The sequence below is a fragment of the Panthera tigris genome, chromosome A3 (genome assembly GCF_018350195.1).
Source record: "Panthera tigris isolate Pti1 chromosome A3, P.tigris_Pti1_mat1.1, whole genome shotgun sequence".
Classification (NCBI taxonomy): Eukaryota; Metazoa; Chordata; class Mammalia; order Carnivora; family Felidae; genus Panthera; species Panthera tigris.
In genome coordinates this window covers 10281326-10299819 of record NC_056662.1, presented here as the reverse complement: position 1 = coordinate 10299819, position 18494 = coordinate 10281326, and the positions used below count along the sequence as shown (strand labels likewise).

The window sequence follows — 18494 nt, the reverse complement described above, 5'->3', positions numbered from 1 at the left end:
TGTAAATAGATAAATGTAAAACACATGGGCCTTTTTTGGGGGAAATGGTTAAAAATTCTCTAGAAGGACACAGAAGAAATTGGACAGTGGGTGCCTCAGGAGGGGTACAGGGTGGCTAAAGTGGCGGCGGGAGGTGGAGGGAGACTGAGTCAGCAATGGACACACTTCTGTACCTTTTAAACGGTGAAGTTAATTTGCAAACAGTACAAAAAACCCCACCCTGCGGCCCACGCAGCACGCAGCTCTCCGTCTGCAGCTTCGGATCTGGGCCGCAGCCCGGGGGTCGGACACCAGAGCCCTGGTGACAGTGCTCCTCTCACACCCCAGACCTGGTACACAGAAGGCGCTCAGGGCCTCCGCGTGGATGCAGGGAGGGGTGGCCCCTGGGCCTCAGCACCCAGAGACCTTCCCTCTTAACCTCCTGCGTCTGCGCTTTGTCGGGCTATTTGCTCGCAGGTTCTAACACGGGGCTGGTGCCCCAGCACAGCCCGCAGTACCGGTCCCTCGAGCCTCGCCAGGGTGGCTCCGGGCGGGAGAGGAGGAAACGCAGCCCCGAGCCCTGCAGCCCATGAGGACAGGCCCAGCCGCCGGTGCAGCTGCCCTCCGAGCCAGCACTCTGGCCCCCGGCGTCCGGGGATCTCGCCCCACAGTAGGATCTGAGCGCCGCCTCTGAACGGGGAGTGGGGGGGGGGGGGGGGCGGAGCGGGGACGACAGCGCCCTGGGGAGGAGCCCCGTGACGGGGACACAGCAGGAGCACGCATCGAGGGTCCCCACGCCCGGCCCGGCCGCCTGGCTCCTCCCTCCAAGCTCGCTCAGCCTCCGCCGCGGCCGCCACTGCCCCGCCCCTCGTCCTTCCACCAGCCAGGCGCTGGGGGGGGGGGGGGGGGGGGTCTCGACCTTCAGGATGCAGGCTCCCTCCCCGCCCCTCACAACCGCGCGGCCCTACCCACACGCTCGCTTTCGGGAGGGGAACTCACTTGCCCAAGGCCATGGGACCAGGGAGGGAGCCCGAACCCGCACCGGGACAGCCCGGCTCGAATCCGCGCTCGCAACCCCTCAGGATGCCGCGCAACCAACCCGCGGGCCGCTGTCGCCTCGGCCGGGGCCCCTTTCCTTCCCGGACTCTGGTTCCCGGCCCCGCCCCGGCTCCCGTGGGGACGTGAGCAGCCACGGCACGGCCGCGCCTGGGGCGTGGCTCTGGCGCGGCCGCAGCCCCGGGAAGGCCAGGGGGAGGCCACCAGGGGCGCGGGCTCGCGAACCGCCGGAGCGCACCACTCCGGCCCCCTACCCGGAGGTCGCCTCTGGCCGCAGGTGGCGGAGCGGCGGAGGGTCGGGCACAGTGACGGCCCAGGTGGGGAAGGGCACTCGCCCGGTGGCGCGCGCGGCCACGCCTTTTCCGTTACTGCGGCAGGGGGATGCCAGCCCGGGCCCCCAGAGGCCTGTGCCGCACACCTCCGCTCTTTGCAGGGAAGCCAGACGTCCCTGCCCTTGGCCCCGGGGTCTCCGCACAGCTTTGCCCGGAGAAGAGTTTCTCGTGTTCAACAAATATGTGCCCGGTGCTCCCAAAGGTAGCAAACGGAGGCTTGGCGTGTAAGGAGCGTCTCAACCACTCAGGGGCTGCTTCTGCCCCCCACCCGTCCCACACATCAAGAAACATAAATAGTAAATCTGTGGTTTCATTTTGTCATTACTTTTTCAAGGTTTTTGACACTTTTTTTTTTTTTTTGGAAGAGTGTGCATGCACACACGAGTGAAGGAGGTGCAGAGAGAGGGACAGAGAAAGAATCCCATGCAGGCTTCACGCTGTCAGCACAGAGGGAAGTGGGGCCCAAACCCATGACCCGTGAGATCGTGACCTGAGCTGAAATCAAGAGCCAGACACTTAACCAACTGAGCAAGCCGCGAGCTCCTGTCTTTCTTTTTTTAAACCTTCCCAATCTCACTGGCACCCACTGGACAAAAGGCAAAATGAAAACGGTGGTGGGTGAAGAAGCCCATCACCCGTATCCCGACCCTGGAACACAGGGCAACTCTGACTCTCACAGGGCACAAAACACAAAATGGCAGAGCCCTTCCAGAAGACCCCTTAGTCAAACATAGTTACAGCCCCTGGACATGTGGTCATATGTTCCATTTAACCCAGTGACCTGGAGAGTCTAGCCTATTAAAATGTTCTGTTCTTTCCTTCCTTCCTTCCTTCTCTTTCTTTTTCTTTCTTTCTTTTTCTTTCTTTCTTTCTTTCTTTCTTTCAGTTGATTTATTTTAAGGGGCACCTGGGTGGCTCAGTCGTTAAGGGTCCAGCTCTTGATTTCAGCTCAGGTCATGATCTCTTGGTTCATGAGTTCGAGGCCTGCACTGGGCTTTGCAGTGAGAGTCCACTTGGGATTCTCTGTCTCCCTCTCTCTCTGCTTCTCTCTCTCTCAAATAAATAAATAAACATTAAAAGAACAACAACAACAGAAACTGTGCCTGGGGCAGAGTAGCTGCTCGCAAATATGCGGTGAACAAACAGCAATCCTCTGAAATGTACAAAACTCACTGCTGAGTTTCCGGTTTTTCTCCCGGGCAGTAAGCACTGCTGTTTTGAGAGTCACCTTGCAGACTGAGCTCATCCCGACCCAGACAAGTCACTTCTCAAGCCCAGGGGTCTGTGCCTCCCTCAGCTTTCCCTTTATGTGTCTTTGGGGAGCCTCTGGTTCAAGGGCCAGCATTCAGAATGAAAACATTTAAAAAGTAACACCAGGGGAGCCTGGGTGGTTCAGTGGGTGGAGTGTCTGACTGTTGATTTCAGCTCAGGTCATGATCCCAGGGTCATGGGATCCAGCCCTGCCTCTGGCTCTGTGCTGAGTTTGGAGGCTGCTTAAGATTCTCTTTCTTCCCGCCCCCCCCCCCAAAATTTTAAAAATGTATTTTAAAAAAGTCAAACTAAAATAAGAAACAACTTGTGAAAATAAAGGGCACTGGTTAAAGCAAATTAGCCACAGCTACTCAAAGAAATAGTATGTTGCCATTAAAAAGGTAACTTACAAAGTACCTCATGAGACAGAAAAAACAGTAGGAAGCAAAAACATGGGTTATAATTCGTAGAACATTGTACACACAGAAACAAGGCAGGGAGAAAACAGCACATCTTAGTCGTGTTGGTGTTATGGGCAGTTGTCTTTGAAGGGAAAGCCAACACCCGTGTTCTACTCCTCTCTGCTCTGTAATTGTTCTTTTTTAAATTTTTTTTTTTAACGTTTATTTTATTTTTGAGACAGAGAGAAACAGAGCATGAACGGGGGAGGGTCAGAGAGAGAGGGAGACGCAGAATCGGAAGCAGGCTCCAGGCTCTGAGCCGTCAGCACAGAGCCCGACGCGGGGCTCGAACTCACGGACCGTGAGATCATGACCTGAGCCGAAGTCGGCCGCTCAACCGACTGAGCCACCCAGGCGCCCCTGTAATTGTTCTTAATACACATGCGCTCATTTTACAATTAAAAGAAAATAAATTTTATATATTTTTTACCCTTCTCTTGTAATGTAAAACTACTTAAGAAGGTGTTTGGTCAGAGAGGAAAGCCACCATGAGGGGACCATTTTGGCCAAGTTTAGGCTCAGGGTTACCGTGGCTTGGCTAACCTCTAAGTTCACAGCTTACCCTCGGATCGAGAAAAGGCAGCCTGTCTCAGATGAACCATAGAAGACACACTTCTTGCGACAGCACTACCCTCACGAGGATGGCTGAAAGGAAGGAGACAGACAAGACCAGTGCCAGCGCCCAGAACTCTCCCGGCCGGAGAGGCCCAAATTAATACAAACACTTTGGAAAACTACACGCAAATATACCCTAGGGCCCAGCAAAGCCACATAATACATGTACCAACAGATATGTTTGAGCACTATTCCCGACAGGCAAAACTGGAAATGACCCAAACGTCATCAAGAGATGAAGCGGGTGCCGGGGTGGCTCAGTCTGTTGAGCCTCCCGACTTTGGCTCAGGTCATGATCTCGTGGTTCCAGGGCTCGAGCCCCACACTGGGCTCGCTGCTGTCAGCACGGAGCCCGCTTTGGATCCTCTGTCCCCTCTCTCTCTGCCCCCGCCCCACTTGCATTCCCTCTCCCTCTCAAAAAATAAATATAATTTTTTTTTTTTAAGAAGAGGTGGATAGAGAGATCATGATACAGTCACACAAATGACTACATACACAGCAACAGGGATGAACAAATTACAATACGCGTGCAACGTGGTTGAATGATGGAGCATGGGGCAGGAGAAACCAGGCACGAGGGGGCATGTGCCACATGACTGCACCTACAGAAAGTTCAAAGCCAGGGAAAACCCATCCCTACACGACGAAGTCAGGACACAGGGTAAGGTGCGGGAGGAGGCAGCATGAGAGGGCTCCCGTGGCGATAGCCTGTTCTCCGGCTGGCTACAGGAGGGTGTTCACTTTATGAAAATTTACAGAGCTGTGCATGATTTGCACACTTTTCTGTGTGTTAATGTGCATGTATGTATGCATATTTATGCATAATTTTTATGCATGTAGTATGCATAATCAGCTTATTTACGGGGGAAAGAACCCTGCCAGGTAGTACGAGCCATCTTACGTGTTTACTACCTGGTTGTGTGATTTATCAGGACACGAGGGTGTCATTCCTTGTATGAGAGCCCCAGGTGCCTCTAGTTCGGGGAGAAGAACGAGAGGGAGTATAGTGGCGGGGAGGAGGGAGTTCTCCCATTTTACAGTTGCACTTTTATGGGGACTGACTATATAAAAGCTTTAAAAAGCATTCAGAATCGGATTATTTCCTTTTGCGGGGTGAGTGTAGATATTTTAGAAATGGACATTCTGCACTCTCCCCCCCATTAGCATGAACATGTCTCATACAGAGAGGGCAAGAAAGAAAATAAGAGGGGCGCCTGGGGGGCTCCATCGGTTGGGCGTCCCGACTCTTGATTCCGGCTCAGGTCACGATCTCCCAGTTCATGGGATCGAGCCCCACGTCGGACTCTGCACTGACAATACCCAGGGCTACCAGCCTGCTTGGGATTCTCGATCTCCCTCTGCCCCTTCCCCCGCCCAAATAAATAAATAAACATTAAAAAGAAAAACAAAATAAGAATCAACATGTAACTCTGGAAACAGATGCTATGTTTCTCAAGAATTCATAGCTATTGGGGTAATTTGAAGTTTCTAGAATTTTCCTCTCTGTCACATCATTTCTGCAACCAGTCTTCACAAGTAACAGTGGAATTCACACACGCTCATCTCCAAATTACTGAAGTCTCACAAACCTTCAATCCTTTCCCCCTCAACGATAATCACCTGCTCTGAATAGATATTACAGAAAAAGTCAAAGAGTAGAAGTCATCAAGACGGGTCACAAGCTGCAATTTGCTGCCTACGTTCAAATTAAAATGAGCCTTTTAAAAACACAGAAAGGAAGTCTTTGTCATTCTAAGCCGGTATCATTCTCAAAGGAAAAAACCCCTCCGTTCCTCAGTCTCCCCATCTGTAAAGTAGGGTTGTCGTTCCTCAGTCTCCCCATCTGTAAAGTAGGGTTGTCGGGAGAAAGAGGATGATCCACTTACAACTCTAGAACAGTGCTGGGCACCTGATAGGCACGGAGTAGTGGTGAGCAACTATTATAACTCTCATCAAATTAATCTCGCACAATCTACACAACATGAGCTAACAACAAACCACACAAAGCACAACATGGGTGTGTGACAGGCTCCTGGGAACTCTTTTAAGCAAAAGGAAGAGGCAGGGGGGCGGGGGGAGGTCAGCTCAGGTCCACATGACTTTGCAGTGTGCTTATACGGAGCTCTTGAGACTGGACTCTCTAAAGGAAATTCCTCACGAACTCATCATCAATTTAGAACGAAGGCTTATTACTAACAGCAAGAGACACGACGATTGCCAAAATGGCCATAAATGAGGTGCTTCCTGTATGAATTTGCTTGGGCGGCCATCACAAAATACCACAGGCCGGGTGGCTTAAACAGAAATTTATTTCCTCACGGTTCTGGAGGCTACAAGTCCAAGGTCAAGGTGTGGGCAGGTCTGGTTTCTTCTGGGGCCTCTCCCCGCGGCTTGACGACGGCCGCCCTGCTCCCGTGTCCTCGAGTGGTCTCTTCCTCTCACCCCCTGGCCTCTCTCTGTGCGTCCTGATCTCCGCTTCTCATAAGGACCCAGTCATACCGCAATAGGGCCCACCCTAAAGGCCTCTCGCTTTAACTTAATGATGTCTTTTTAAAGGCTCCATCTCCAAACAGAGGGGTCACGATCTGAGGTACTGGGGGTTAAGGGCTCAGCATAGGACTGTGTGAAGGGATGCACCGCAGCCCCTAACACTTCCCAAAAAGTGTCTTCCGACAGCTCAAGGCCTCATAGTCACTATCAGAAAGCTGAACTCCTAGTGAAGTAGGACAGTCCAAACATGAACTTCTTGCCTAACAGGTTTTTCTTGAGAGAGAGAGAGAGAGAGAGAAGGAGGCAGCCTTTGAAGGACAATAGGGACCTGGCCATGCACAGGGAATATTCATTCCATTAGTCCAGTGGCTCTTAACAGGTGTGGTTCTGCCCACTCACATCCCGCCCCCCGCAGCACACAGGGACACTTGGTAACGTCTGGAGACATCTTCAGTTGTCACAACCGGGTGGATGGTGCTGCGGGCATCCAGTGGGCGAGGCCAGGACTGCTGTCACACTCTTACGAGGAGCAGGACAGCCCCCACAGCAGAGAATTAGCCAACCCCAACCGTCAGTAGTGCTGAGCTGAGAACCCCTGAGGTCCAACCTGGCCAGGTCTGACTTCACCCTGTGTCACAGCAGATGGCCCGGCGGAGGGGGGCGGAGACCCTGCCGGGCCCTGTCGTATGGGGACGGCGCGATCCCCGTCCACACTGCTCCTTCCTCAGGGAGGCCAGCCAGCAGCCTCCCCCTCCTGGCTTTCAGCAAATGCCACAGAGATCTCGCTGTGGTGACAACAGCATCCGGCCACCCTTCCACTTCCCACAGGGAGCCTCTCCTTCCCCAGGACCCCTTCCACCTGCCTCTCCCATAATCCCCTCAAACTGTTTATACAATGAGAGAAGCAACAACGGGATCCCCAATCGAGGTGGTAAAGTAACCGCTGTTTAAAAATCACGTTTTTAAAGAAAGAAATCATGTTTTTCACAGGTAACATGGCAAAAAAAAAAAAAAAAAAAAGCTCAATCTCTTAACAAAATCAGATTATCCCTCCTCCCCCTTACAGCGATATTATATTTTTAGACTAAAAGCAAGATTTTAGCACAGGCGGCCAATTCCTAAAGGTCAGACGTGGCTGGGAGGGGGGCGCATCTACAAACCTCATGAACTTTGAGTTCATACTTTTCTTAAAGCCAATTCTCTGCTTTTTTCTTGTAAACGTACTCCAAAAGGAAACTCCCTATCCCGACTGCAAAAACAAAGCAAGTATCACTTGGCCCAAAGAGAAAGAACCATGGAAATAATTGCTAGCCTTTCAGTCTCTGGCCACGAGCCACCCAAAGTGATCTTTGGCGATGTTTCTCCATCAATCTTTCCAAGTCACACAGATGAAAGAAAACAGACATTAGCATTAAGAAATCAGCACTGTTCTAGTTCTGTAGGTAAGAGGCCTCGATAAGAACATGACCAATAGTCTTTTTCTTTGGAAGCTAAACCAAATTCCACTCGCTGTCATAAGTGAAGCTGGAGACAACACGCCATGTCCATTCCCAAAGGTGGCCCCAAAATACGGCCAGAGCGAATTCAGAACCTTCATCGTTTGCATCTGGGTAACGATCCTAAAAGAAAGTTCTATCCTGAGGAGTAACCACCCCAAGTCCAACGACAGATGGGTCGGTGCCTCACCTCCCCCTTCCAACTTGTTGCATGGGTGCCTTAGGTCAAGGTCAAACGGCCGTGCTCTTTCCTCGGGACTGGCATGCAGGGCCTCCAGTCGCTGGCCTGTCTCAGGAAAGCCCCACCCCACCCCACCCCCACCCCACCCCACCCCAGCCCAAAGCATGGCTCCGGTATCCACCCGTACCCTTCAGCATCCGTGCCTGGGTACGTGATTCCACATCCCCTGGGGTTACTGCCTGTGGTGGCACCTGACCTGGTCCCAGGCAGGGACTCCGTAACAGGAAGTGGATGGCACTAGGGCAGCTGGGCTGGCTGGCGGAGGACACAGAGGGCGCTTTCCAATGGGCCGCTGCCAAGGCTTGTTCCGACCGTTCGCATCCAAGGGGGCCAAGGGCTGTTTACGCAACTCTCCAATCCGCCATGGAGAGGGGAGGGGCAGGGGTCTGCGATGTCACCGATCAGCACAGCCTCGTCCTCATCCTGCCCCCGACACACCCCCATACGCTGTGTACCTAACACCACCTCCGCCGTGTCAGAAGGACCCTGAACACGTACACGCGCCTACATACATTCGATCCTCGTTATGTGTGCTTTCTGTATTTGCAAATTCACCTACTGCCTGAAAGTTATAACCTCAAAGTCAATACTCCCAGCATCGCTGTGGTCACTCACGGACAGGTGCAGAGTGGTAGAAACACCTGTATCGCCTCACGCGGCTTGCCCAGCTGAGGTCAAACAAGGCAACGCCGCTGCCTCCCTGTCTCAGCTCTCCTACTGTAAGCACGTGTCCTGTTCACGGTCTATTTAGTGCTTTCCTTTCTGTACTGGAGCCTTTTGTTCATGACATCACTACGGCCCCCAAGCATAAGGCTGGCCTGCTGTCCAGTCCCCTGACGACAGGAAGCTTGTGAGCTGCAGTGCTGTTGGTCAGGAGTTCAACGTTAATGAATCAACAATGCACGTTAAATAGTGGCTGGAAACCAAAATATCCCTTTACCACAAGGTAAACCGTGACCAGAGGCTTGCAGGAGACTGACCCTGTACCTCCCCTAGGAGCAATGATTTGGTACCCGCTAATTCGGGGTTGGCAGAAACCCTGAATGGCTTTCTGAAACACAATCACCGTGAATAACAAGAATCAACTAAGCTATAAACCTAATACCCCCTCCATTATGTCAAAAGAGAAAGGGCACTGGAACCCCGCAAATTAGAAGGGGCAGCTTCAGACCTTCCAGCTGAGTGAATGTATCTATAAGAAGACCTCCTGGGGCACCTGGATGGCTAAGGCGGCTAAGCATCCGACTTCGGCTCAGGTCATGATGTCGCATTTCATGGGTTCGAGCCCTGCGTCGGGCTCTGTGCTGACAGCTCGGAGCCTGGAGCCTGCTTCGGATTCCGTGTCTCCCTCCCTCTCTCTCTGCCCCTCCACCACTCACGCTCTGTCTCCGTCTCTCAAAAATGAATAAACGTTTAAAAAATTAAGAAAAAAAAAAAAAAACAAGAACTCCCTACATTGGCATTGATTGTTTTCATTCACATAAACAGTGAAAAACCCACGTTACTGACGGATCTGGTCCTGGCACGATGCCGAGGACCGCTGCAAAGACGCACTCGGCCAGCCACAGCCCTGTCATTAGGCTAAGTAATGCGAGGTCTGAGATGGCTTCCAGTGACGGCCAGTCTCTGGCCTGCGGGCATTTTCCAGCTGGAGTTCTCACTCAAGAAGACCTTCTACCAAGACCCAGAAGGAAGAGGAGGTGATGTCAGCCAGTACAAGAGTCCCCATGAGGCTCTGGGAGAAGAACACTTTCTGACGCTCACCAGCTCTCATGACGCTACTCTGTGCGCACGATGCCTCATCATCCAGGCGCCCTTCCTGGGTCCCCAACTTACAAAACAGGAAGCTGAAGCACAGAGGGGAGAAGACAGTCGCCCAGAATAATACAAGCAATAAAATGGCAAAACTGGTCTGCGTGACCCTGGAATCCAAACTCTTAACTGCAAATCGACAAGGCCAGCAGCCTGTCCGTCTACAGGGGTGCCTGACTGACGCTCAGTCAGTTGAGCGTCCAACTTCTGGCTCAGGTCATGATCTCACGGTTCGTGAGTTCAAGCCCCACATCGGGCTCTGTGCTGTCAGCTCCGATCATGCTTCAGACCCTCTGTCCCCCTCTCTCTGCCCCTCCCCCCGCTCGCATTCTCTTTCTCAAAAACGAATAAACATTGAAAAGGTAAAAAATAAAAAAATATTTAAAGTACAGCCCACAATATTATCTTTATTCTTCTGGCAGTTTTCAAAATGTGATATACATTTCTCTCTAATTTCTCCCCAATTCTCAGCCAGTGGCAAAAAACAAAAAACAAAAACAAAAATCATTCAGTGTTACTAGAGGGAAAAATAACTGAGGAAAACCGCATCGAGGGGGCAGAGCTAACCCGACCAACACCTGCAGCCACCTGTCTCGCTGCTCTGGGAAACCCTCCCAAGTTCTCCTAGGCTGGCGGCAAGCCCACCCGACTTCTTGTTAGTTTCTGCCACTCGTTCTTGCCCTGGATTAATTGCTTCACTTTTCTGAGCCTCAGTTTCCGTATCAGAAAAACAAACAAAAAATACCAACATCAGGGGCACCTGGGTGGCTCAGTGGGTTGAGCATCCGACTTCAGATCAGGTCGTGATCTTGCGGTTCGTGAGTTCGAGCCCCAAGTCGGGCTCTGTGCTGACAGCTCGGGGTCTGGAGCCTGCTCGGATTCTGTGTCTCCCTCTCTCTCTGCCCCTCCCCTGCTCATGCTCTGTCTCTCTCTGTCTCAAAAATAAATAAAACATTAAAAAAAAAAATACCAACATCAAAGGGCCACCGTTCAGCAGGAGCAAGAAAACCTGAGTCCAGACCCAAGACACCGCAGACCCTAAGTCTGGGCTCCTCCTCAGTGGTCAGGGAATGGGCCGCACAACGTGTCCACTTACATCCTGCGTCCTCAAGCAAAACGTAAGCCTGAGCCCCCAAGATGCCTCCCCCACGCCCAGCAGGCAGGTGGCCCCTGTCCCCTCCCCGCCCCCCACAGCCTCCCTGGGACACGAAGCCAGGGCAGGCATGTGTCCCTCAGCCTTATGGGGTGCACCTGTCTGCACTGGTCACTGCTTGCTGCTGTAAGCGGTCACCACAAATTCATGATCGTGCACTTCAGGCGTCCATAGCAGGTCCCACGGGCCTCCAATCAAGACGTCGGCAGGGCCACGTTCCCCCTGGAGGCTGTTTCTCTGGATATTTTCGGTTTCTGGATGCCCCCTGCATGCCGCTTTCTCCCCCTCCAAGCCAGCAGTGGCGCCCCTTGCCATCTCTCAGATTCAGTCTCCTCTCTTTCAAGGACTCTTGTGATGATGACACCGGGGCCACCTGGCTAATCCAGGACAGTCTCCCCATCTCGAAATCATTAACTGAATCCCAATGGCAAAGCTCCTTTTGCCATGAAAGGTCACACACTCACAGGTCCCGGGGGGCCACTATTCTGCCCACCACACCCTACATGCCATAACCTCTGAACAATCCAGATTTCCTATGTTTTTATTCTTTTCCATTAAATGCTTGACTTCTTGCATTAATAGCATATCAGGGTTTTCCCATAAATCATCCACCAAAAAAACTCTTCACACGATCATGCGCCTTGTGTGTAAAGATGAGAACTACCTCGCCTCCCAAGCCCGAGCACCTCCTAAGCTGCCGCCCTTCAGTGGAGGGAACGACACCAAGTCAGAGGGGCCCCAGGAGGCCTTCTCTTTGCCTGCGGCTCCCTTCTGCTACTCACACCCCAAACTCCCCACCCTCGCGCTCAAATCACGTGCTGAAGACTTGGTGCCACCAAGTGAAGATCTCTGAGCCACGAAGATCAGAAGAATGAGTAGGCGGCCATCTGGGAATGTCCAATAGACCTCTCCCTGCCTGGACCTTCTAGAAAAGGCATCCTCTCCTCGCCCCCAGGACAGCATAAATTGGAGATCAGCTTCAGGCATTCCCTTCTCTCAGAAAGGATTCATTGGGCACCTACTCTGTGCCAGGCTCTGGGTAATGGTGATTAAGTTGCCCCCAACTGGGGCCCAGGGGGTTCCCAGCTGAATGATCACATGAGTACATGTCACACGGCAACTGTAAGAGAAAGAAAAGGAGCCAGTGCTCAGACGCTCCAAGTGGGATCTGATCTCTAGTCAGGAACATCAGGGAAGGCTCCCCTGAGGACGTCCAGTAACGCGTAATGGAAGACTGAGCTTTGACTAGATGAAGAGAGGAGGGGACATTCCAGGCAGAGAACAGGAGGTGCAAAGGTCCTATGTCAAGAGGGAGCCTAGGAGGAGATACTGAGCTCAACCCAACTTCTAAAGGCAAGGAGGTCCAAGACCAAATCTTGAGCAACTGCAACGTTTAATGGTCAAAGATGGGCAGGAGAACTCGACTCTCACAGAGGATATAGGAAACACCGACAACCTGTGTCTCAGGGTACCATAGCCAAACTATGGAGAAGGGCCAACTGTCCACCAACTGATGAATGGATAAAGAAGATGTGGTGTATATATATCCATATATACAATGGAATATTAGCCACCAAAAAGAATGAAATCTTGCCATTTGCAATGACATGGATGGAGCTAGAGTGTATTATGCTAAGCAAATTAAGTCAGTCGGATAAAGACAAATACCATATGATTTCACTCCTGTGGAATTTAAGAAACAAAACAGATGAGCACACGGGAAGGAAAAAAAAGAGAGGGAAACAAAGCATAAGAGACTCTTCTTTTTTAAGTAGGCCCCATCCCTAGCACAGAGCCCAACATGGGGCTTGAACTCATGACCCTGAGATCAAGACCTGAGCTGAGGGTCAGATGCTTAACTGACTGAGCCACCCAAGAGACTCTCAAAGACAGAGAACAAACCGAGGTTGGTGGAGGAAGGTGGGTGGGGGATGGGCTAGATGGGTGATGGGTCTTAAGGAGGGCACTTATGATGAGCACTCGGTATTGTACGTAAGTGATCAATCACTGAATTCTACTCTATTCCTGAAAGCAATATTGCACTGTATGCTAACTAGAATTTAAATAAAAAATTTGAAAAGAAAAAAAAAAAACTATACCAAATTCTAAAACAGAATTGCTTTGGGAAAAAGTTGGCAGTTTTTGAATACAGTTTTAAAATACAGTTTTAAAAATACAAGTAAGTAAATAAATAAGGGTGCCTGGGTAGCTCAGTCGGTTAAGCGTCTGACTCTTGATTTTAGCCCAGGTCATGATCTCACAGTTCATGGCATCGATCCCCATGTAAGGCTAACAGTTTGGAGCCTGCTTGGGATTCATTCATATTCTCTCTCTCTCTCTCTCTCTCTCTCTCTCTCTCTCCCACCCCCCCCCCCCCACTCTCTATCTCTCTCACTCTCTCAAATAAATAAACTTAAAAAACAAGAATCAATCAACCAATCAATCTCAGGATAGACCGGGGGAATGAAAGCATAGGTCCACACAGACACGTTTATATTCACCGCAGTATTGTTTATAATATGCAAAAACTGGAAATAACTCAAATGTCCATCTCGGTAAATAAACAAAAAGTGGCCTATCCAGACAAACGAATTTAACTAAGCAATAAAAAAGGAACTTCAAAACTGTTGTGCTGAAAGAAACCAATCACAAAGACAACATACTGCATGATTCCATTTATATGAAATTTCCAAAAAATGCAAGCCTACGGAAACAGAAAGATCAGTGGGACTGAGTGTAAATGGGCATGAGGGACTTTGGGGTGATGGAAATGTTTGAAAACTGGACTGTGGTGATGGCTGCACAAACCCTGCAACTTTAAGAAAAAAATCGATGAACCGTACATTTCCTATATAAATATTTTATGCTATGTAAACTATGCCTCAAAGTTGTTTTTAAAAAAAAAGTGGTAGAATATGAACCCAGTCAGCTCTTTCCAAACCCAGTTCACATCTAAAACTTCCTAGTCCAAACACATCAAAAATCAAAGCATTCTCCTCCAGTCTGGTCACAAAACCTGAAGGCAAAGTCTCAGTTTAGCCACAGCACCTGCTCCCTGCCCTACATAGCACAACAGAGCCTTTACATACCTGGATGGACGTTTATGCAGAATCATTTCCCCAGATTTGATCAGAACAGAGCCATGAAATCCGTAATATTTGTTAAAAGTTTAATGTTTATTTATATTTGAGAGAGACAGAGAGACAGAGCATGAGTGGGGGAGGGGCAGAGAAAAGGGAGACACAGAATCCGAAGCGGGCTCCGGGCTCCGAGCTGTCAGCACAGAGCCCGACGTGGGCCTTGAACTCACAGACTGCGAGATCATGACCTGAGCCGAAGTCGGATGCTCAACCAACTGAGCCACTCAGGTGCCCTCAGTATTTTTAAATGTCCCCCCATCAAAGGAGCATTCTCAAGAGCCCCCGGTAGCAAACCTCCTACAAAGACCTGTTTATCACCATCAGCCCCAGCAAATACTAGGGTGTACTAAGTGCTTACTGTTCTAAACTTTACATGGATTAAATCTCTAAAACAACCCTCTGAGGTCTCCATAATTCTTGTCACTCCCACTTTACAGATGAAAACACTGAGACCCAGAGAGGTAAGATAATTTTCCCAAAGTCGAACGTGAGTTGTGATGGAGCCTGAGCTTGAACCAAGCTCTTCCCCTCTGGGACCCACGCTCCTACCAACCAACCTCTGGTGTTTCACCAAGAAGGGAACGTTCAGCTGGCAGCAAAGCGCGTGAAGTCAGACTATGGCTTCCAGCAATGTGCCGCACAGGCCGCGTTTCCTAACCACGGCAAGGGTTTTCTCAGCATCGGGATGCGGTAACTTTCTTGAGAGAAAACAGCACTGGGGCCACAAGATTCCCTCAGCAAATAAAGTGCATGTCTTGGAAACATACCGAGTAACCCCAGCATTAATTAAACTGTCTCCTGGGGCTCATGGCATCTATGTTTTGGGGTTTTGTTATCTTTTTTAAGTTTTTTTTTTGGGGGGGTGGGGGGTAGAGAAAAGGAGAGACAGAATCCCAAGCAGGCTCCTTGCCATCCACACAGAGCCTGGTGCAGGGCTTGAACTCCTGAATCCTGAGATGTTGACCTGAGCAGAAATCAAGAGTCTGACACTCAGCTGACTGTGCCACCTTGGTGCCCGTTTTGGGGTTTAACCATAAAATCACCAACCATTTGGGGCGCCTGGCTGGCTCAGTCGGTTGAGCGTCCGACTTCGGCTCAGGTCACGATTTCATGGTTCGTGGGTTCAAGGCCTGCATCGGGCTCTGTGCTGACAGCTCAGAGCCTGGAGCCTGCTTCACATTCTGTGTCTCCCTCTCTCTGCCCCTCCCCCACTCACACACTCGCACTATCAATAAATAGAATTAAAAAAAATTTTTTTTAACACTTTTTTTTTTTTTAACGTTTATTTATTTTTGAGACAGAGACAGAGCATGAACGGGGGAGGGGCAGAGAGAGAGGGAGACACAGAATCCGAGCAGGCTCCAGGCCCCGAGCTGTCAGCCCAGAGCCTGACGCGGGGCTCGAACTCACAGACCGCAAGATCGTGACCTGAGCTGAAGTCGGACGCTTAACCGACTGAGCCACCCAGGCGCCCCTAAAAAAATTTTTTTAATAAATAGGGGCACCTGGGTGGCTCAGTCGGCTGAGCGATGGACTCTTAATTTCGGCTGGGGTCGCAATCTCACAGTTCATGAGTTTGAGCCCCGCATGGGACCCTGCTTGGAATTCTCTCTCTCTCTCTCTCTCTCTCTCTCTCTCTCTGCCCCTCCCCTGCTTGCTCTCCCTTTCTCTGTCTCTCAAAATAAACATTAAAAAAAATAAAAGTTAAAAAAAATAAAACAGGACTATTTATGTCAAGTACCCAAGCAGAGAGCCTGACCGTTCACATACAATTCCTGACTTCTGATGTTCCACTTCAGATTTTTCACTGTTACAATGGTACAAAATCAATATGCATTTGATATGAACTGTAGTTTGAATTGTGATCTCTTCCGGGAGGTGCAATCCTCTGCTGTGATGCTGGCCAGCAACGAGCCCCAGCCGGCCAGGAAATCAGGAGGGTAAATACTGATACACTGACAACCATCCCACACCCATACAGCCACTCCGTCTTTCACTTTCAGTCCAGTAGTCAGTACATTACATAAGATAATCAACACTTTATTATCAAATAGGCTATTTATGCTACATGATTTTGCCCAACTGTAGGCTAATGTAAATGTTCTGGGTATGTTTAAGGCAGGCTAAGCGATGCTACGATGTTGAGCAGGTTAGGTGTAGTTAAATGCATTTTCACCTTACAATAGGTTTATCGGGATGTAATCCCTTGGAAGGTAAAGAAACATCTATATTAGTCTCTTCTTTCTTTAACTCCTCGCCCCCATTATATTTCGGGGAGACTCTCCATCACTTTGCTTCCAAAAGTGTTTCCAAAACCCCAGCTTCCCACCTTGAGGTAGCTACTCCTAAAACTGCAAATTAAACACAGGAACATATATATGCACAATTGCCTGGCTCTCCTGATACATGCTTTGAATATGAATCTGTGTCACTGTTTAGGAAATAAATTAGTTCCAAAGTGGCAAATTCTAAAAGGGGGTGTGATCTTCCATTCAAATACCAAACAGAAAAATTTTTAACTGTCTGCACCGCTCCCTGTCAGCCCCCACGTTAACAGTGCATATTTCTATCATGGTTAATTGTCACTTTTAAAGAATTTTACATTTTCCTCTCATGCACTGCATCAGGAGTTCTCAACTATGACAGCATGTTAAAATCATCTGGGAGCTTAAAAAAAAAAAAAAAAATAGAATAGATACCCCGGCCCCACTCCAGATTATTTCAAAGGTCGAAAACAGGGCAGGGGCAGTGGTTTGCTAAGCTCCCTGAGCGACTGCACACAGCCAGGGTCAGGAGGCCTGCACGGGTCAGACATGGCTTGTTTAATTTAATTCATCTTTGTATCCCAGTCGCCTGGCACCGCCCCTGCACACTGTAATCATCTCATAATCGCTTTAAACGCGAACATCTAGAGGACTCGAGTCCACTGAATACACAAATTCATGATTTACTGAGGCTGGACACTGCACGCATACGCTATCCAGGCACAGAGCTCAAGGATCATTCTTGCGCCCTGAGTAGTCAGGAGTATAACGAGGGAGAACACCGAAGGAAGGGAGGGAGCACTGTCTGGGAGCCCAATGATCCTGACTTCAATCTCCATTTTGCAGCATCTTCCCGGCAGTCCTTAACCTCACTGCGCTCGGGTCCTCCTGTCTTACATCAACCGGGCCTCCGGAACATTCAAGGAAGACAGGGACAAAGACCGCACAAAATGGCAGCTAGCATCATGACTTTTTTTTTTTTTTTTTTTTTTTTTTTAATTCCATGGACACCTGATGGAAGCAAGCAACCCTAAGGGTTTCCCCTCTCCACCTCCGGCACGAAGCAACCGACTCCGCAGTAAGCCGCCGCCACAAGGAAATGCCCAGAGCCGACAGGATGTTAGGGGGCAGGGCGGGTCCAAGGCCGCAGCCCCGCCCAGCTGCCGGGCTCAGCCTTCAGGGGACGTCAGCCTCACCTGGGCAGCCTGGGAAAAAGCACCTTTCCAGCTCCCACCCACCCCCGCCCCCAAACTCCGATCGGAGGGCCTGGGAGGGGCCAGAGAATGTGCAATTTAACCAGCCCCCCCCCCCAACCCTTACCCCCAGGTAACTGTCGCGGGCGATGCCACAGAGTCCCTTACAACCTCAGCAAGACAGGACGGCTGGGCGGAAACCGGCAACCCGTCCGCTCGCTCTCCGGGAGGGAAACCCACGCCTAGGCGGCCATGGGGTCGGCCGGGGCGGGAAAGGCCACAGCAGGTGGAACCCCCACCCGGGCCAGGGGACGCCTTCCCTCAAACTGTGGGGAGCCGGAGGTTCTCCGGTCGGCCAGGAGGAGCCCCGCCCGGCCTCCTGCGGTTGCCGGTTTCTGACCCCCCCCCCCCCGGGGCCGGGAGGGGAAAAGGCGGCCGACCAGGGGCCGGGACCCCGAGGCGCTGATGCGGGACCCCAGTGGCGCGGGTCTGCGGCGGAGGCCGCGTCTCCCCCGCCCAGTAAGCCCAGCACATCCGGGCTCCCGAGGGCTGTTCCAGGCGCGGAGCAGGGTTTGCTGGGGACCGAGGCGTAATCACAACAAGGATAATCAGGAAACAATAAAACGGTGGAAAGCCATGGCTGGTCCCAGTTCCGCGCGCGGGGCACGGCGCTGGGGCGGGCCGGGCTTCCCGGGGCTTCTAAGGAGAGCCGGGCCGGGGCGGAGGCAGCCGCGCGCTCGGGCCCCAGGGGGACGCGGTCGCGCAGGGGGGCCCGGGCCGGAGCTGCAGCCGCGACGACCCGCCCTCCTCCCCCGCCGGCCGCGAGCTCATGGCGCCGGGCGCGGCCAAGCTGTCAGGCCCGGCCAGGCCGCCCCGGCCCGCGCGGACAAAGGCGGCCGGCGTCCCCGGGCCCCGCTCACCCGGCGCGGGGCCTGCTGTCCATCCGCTTCTTCTGGCGCACCGGCTGCAGCGGGATGTTGTCCGTCATGTCGCCCGCGCCGCCCGCCTTGG

General features: G+C 51.4%; 1 protein-coding gene across 3 annotated transcripts in view; it reads right to left on the bottom strand.

Annotated features, from left to right (window-relative positions):
* ATP9A (ATPase phospholipid transporting 9A (putative)) overlaps positions 1 to 18494 on the bottom strand; it is a 129668-nt gene extending 111174 nt beyond the window's left edge. The window contains exon 1 of one of the 3 annotated variants that reach the window (XM_042980139.1): positions 18404 to 18494. In XM_042980139.1, the coding sequence (XP_042836073.1) occupies positions 18404 to 18471 (68 nt within the window). In that variant the 5' untranslated portion in view covers positions 18472 to 18494. Of the gene's footprint in view, positions 1 to 978; positions 1084 to 18403 lie in introns of those variants that run through there. The other 2 variants (XM_042980141.1, XM_042980140.1) reach the window with 2 other exon arrangements.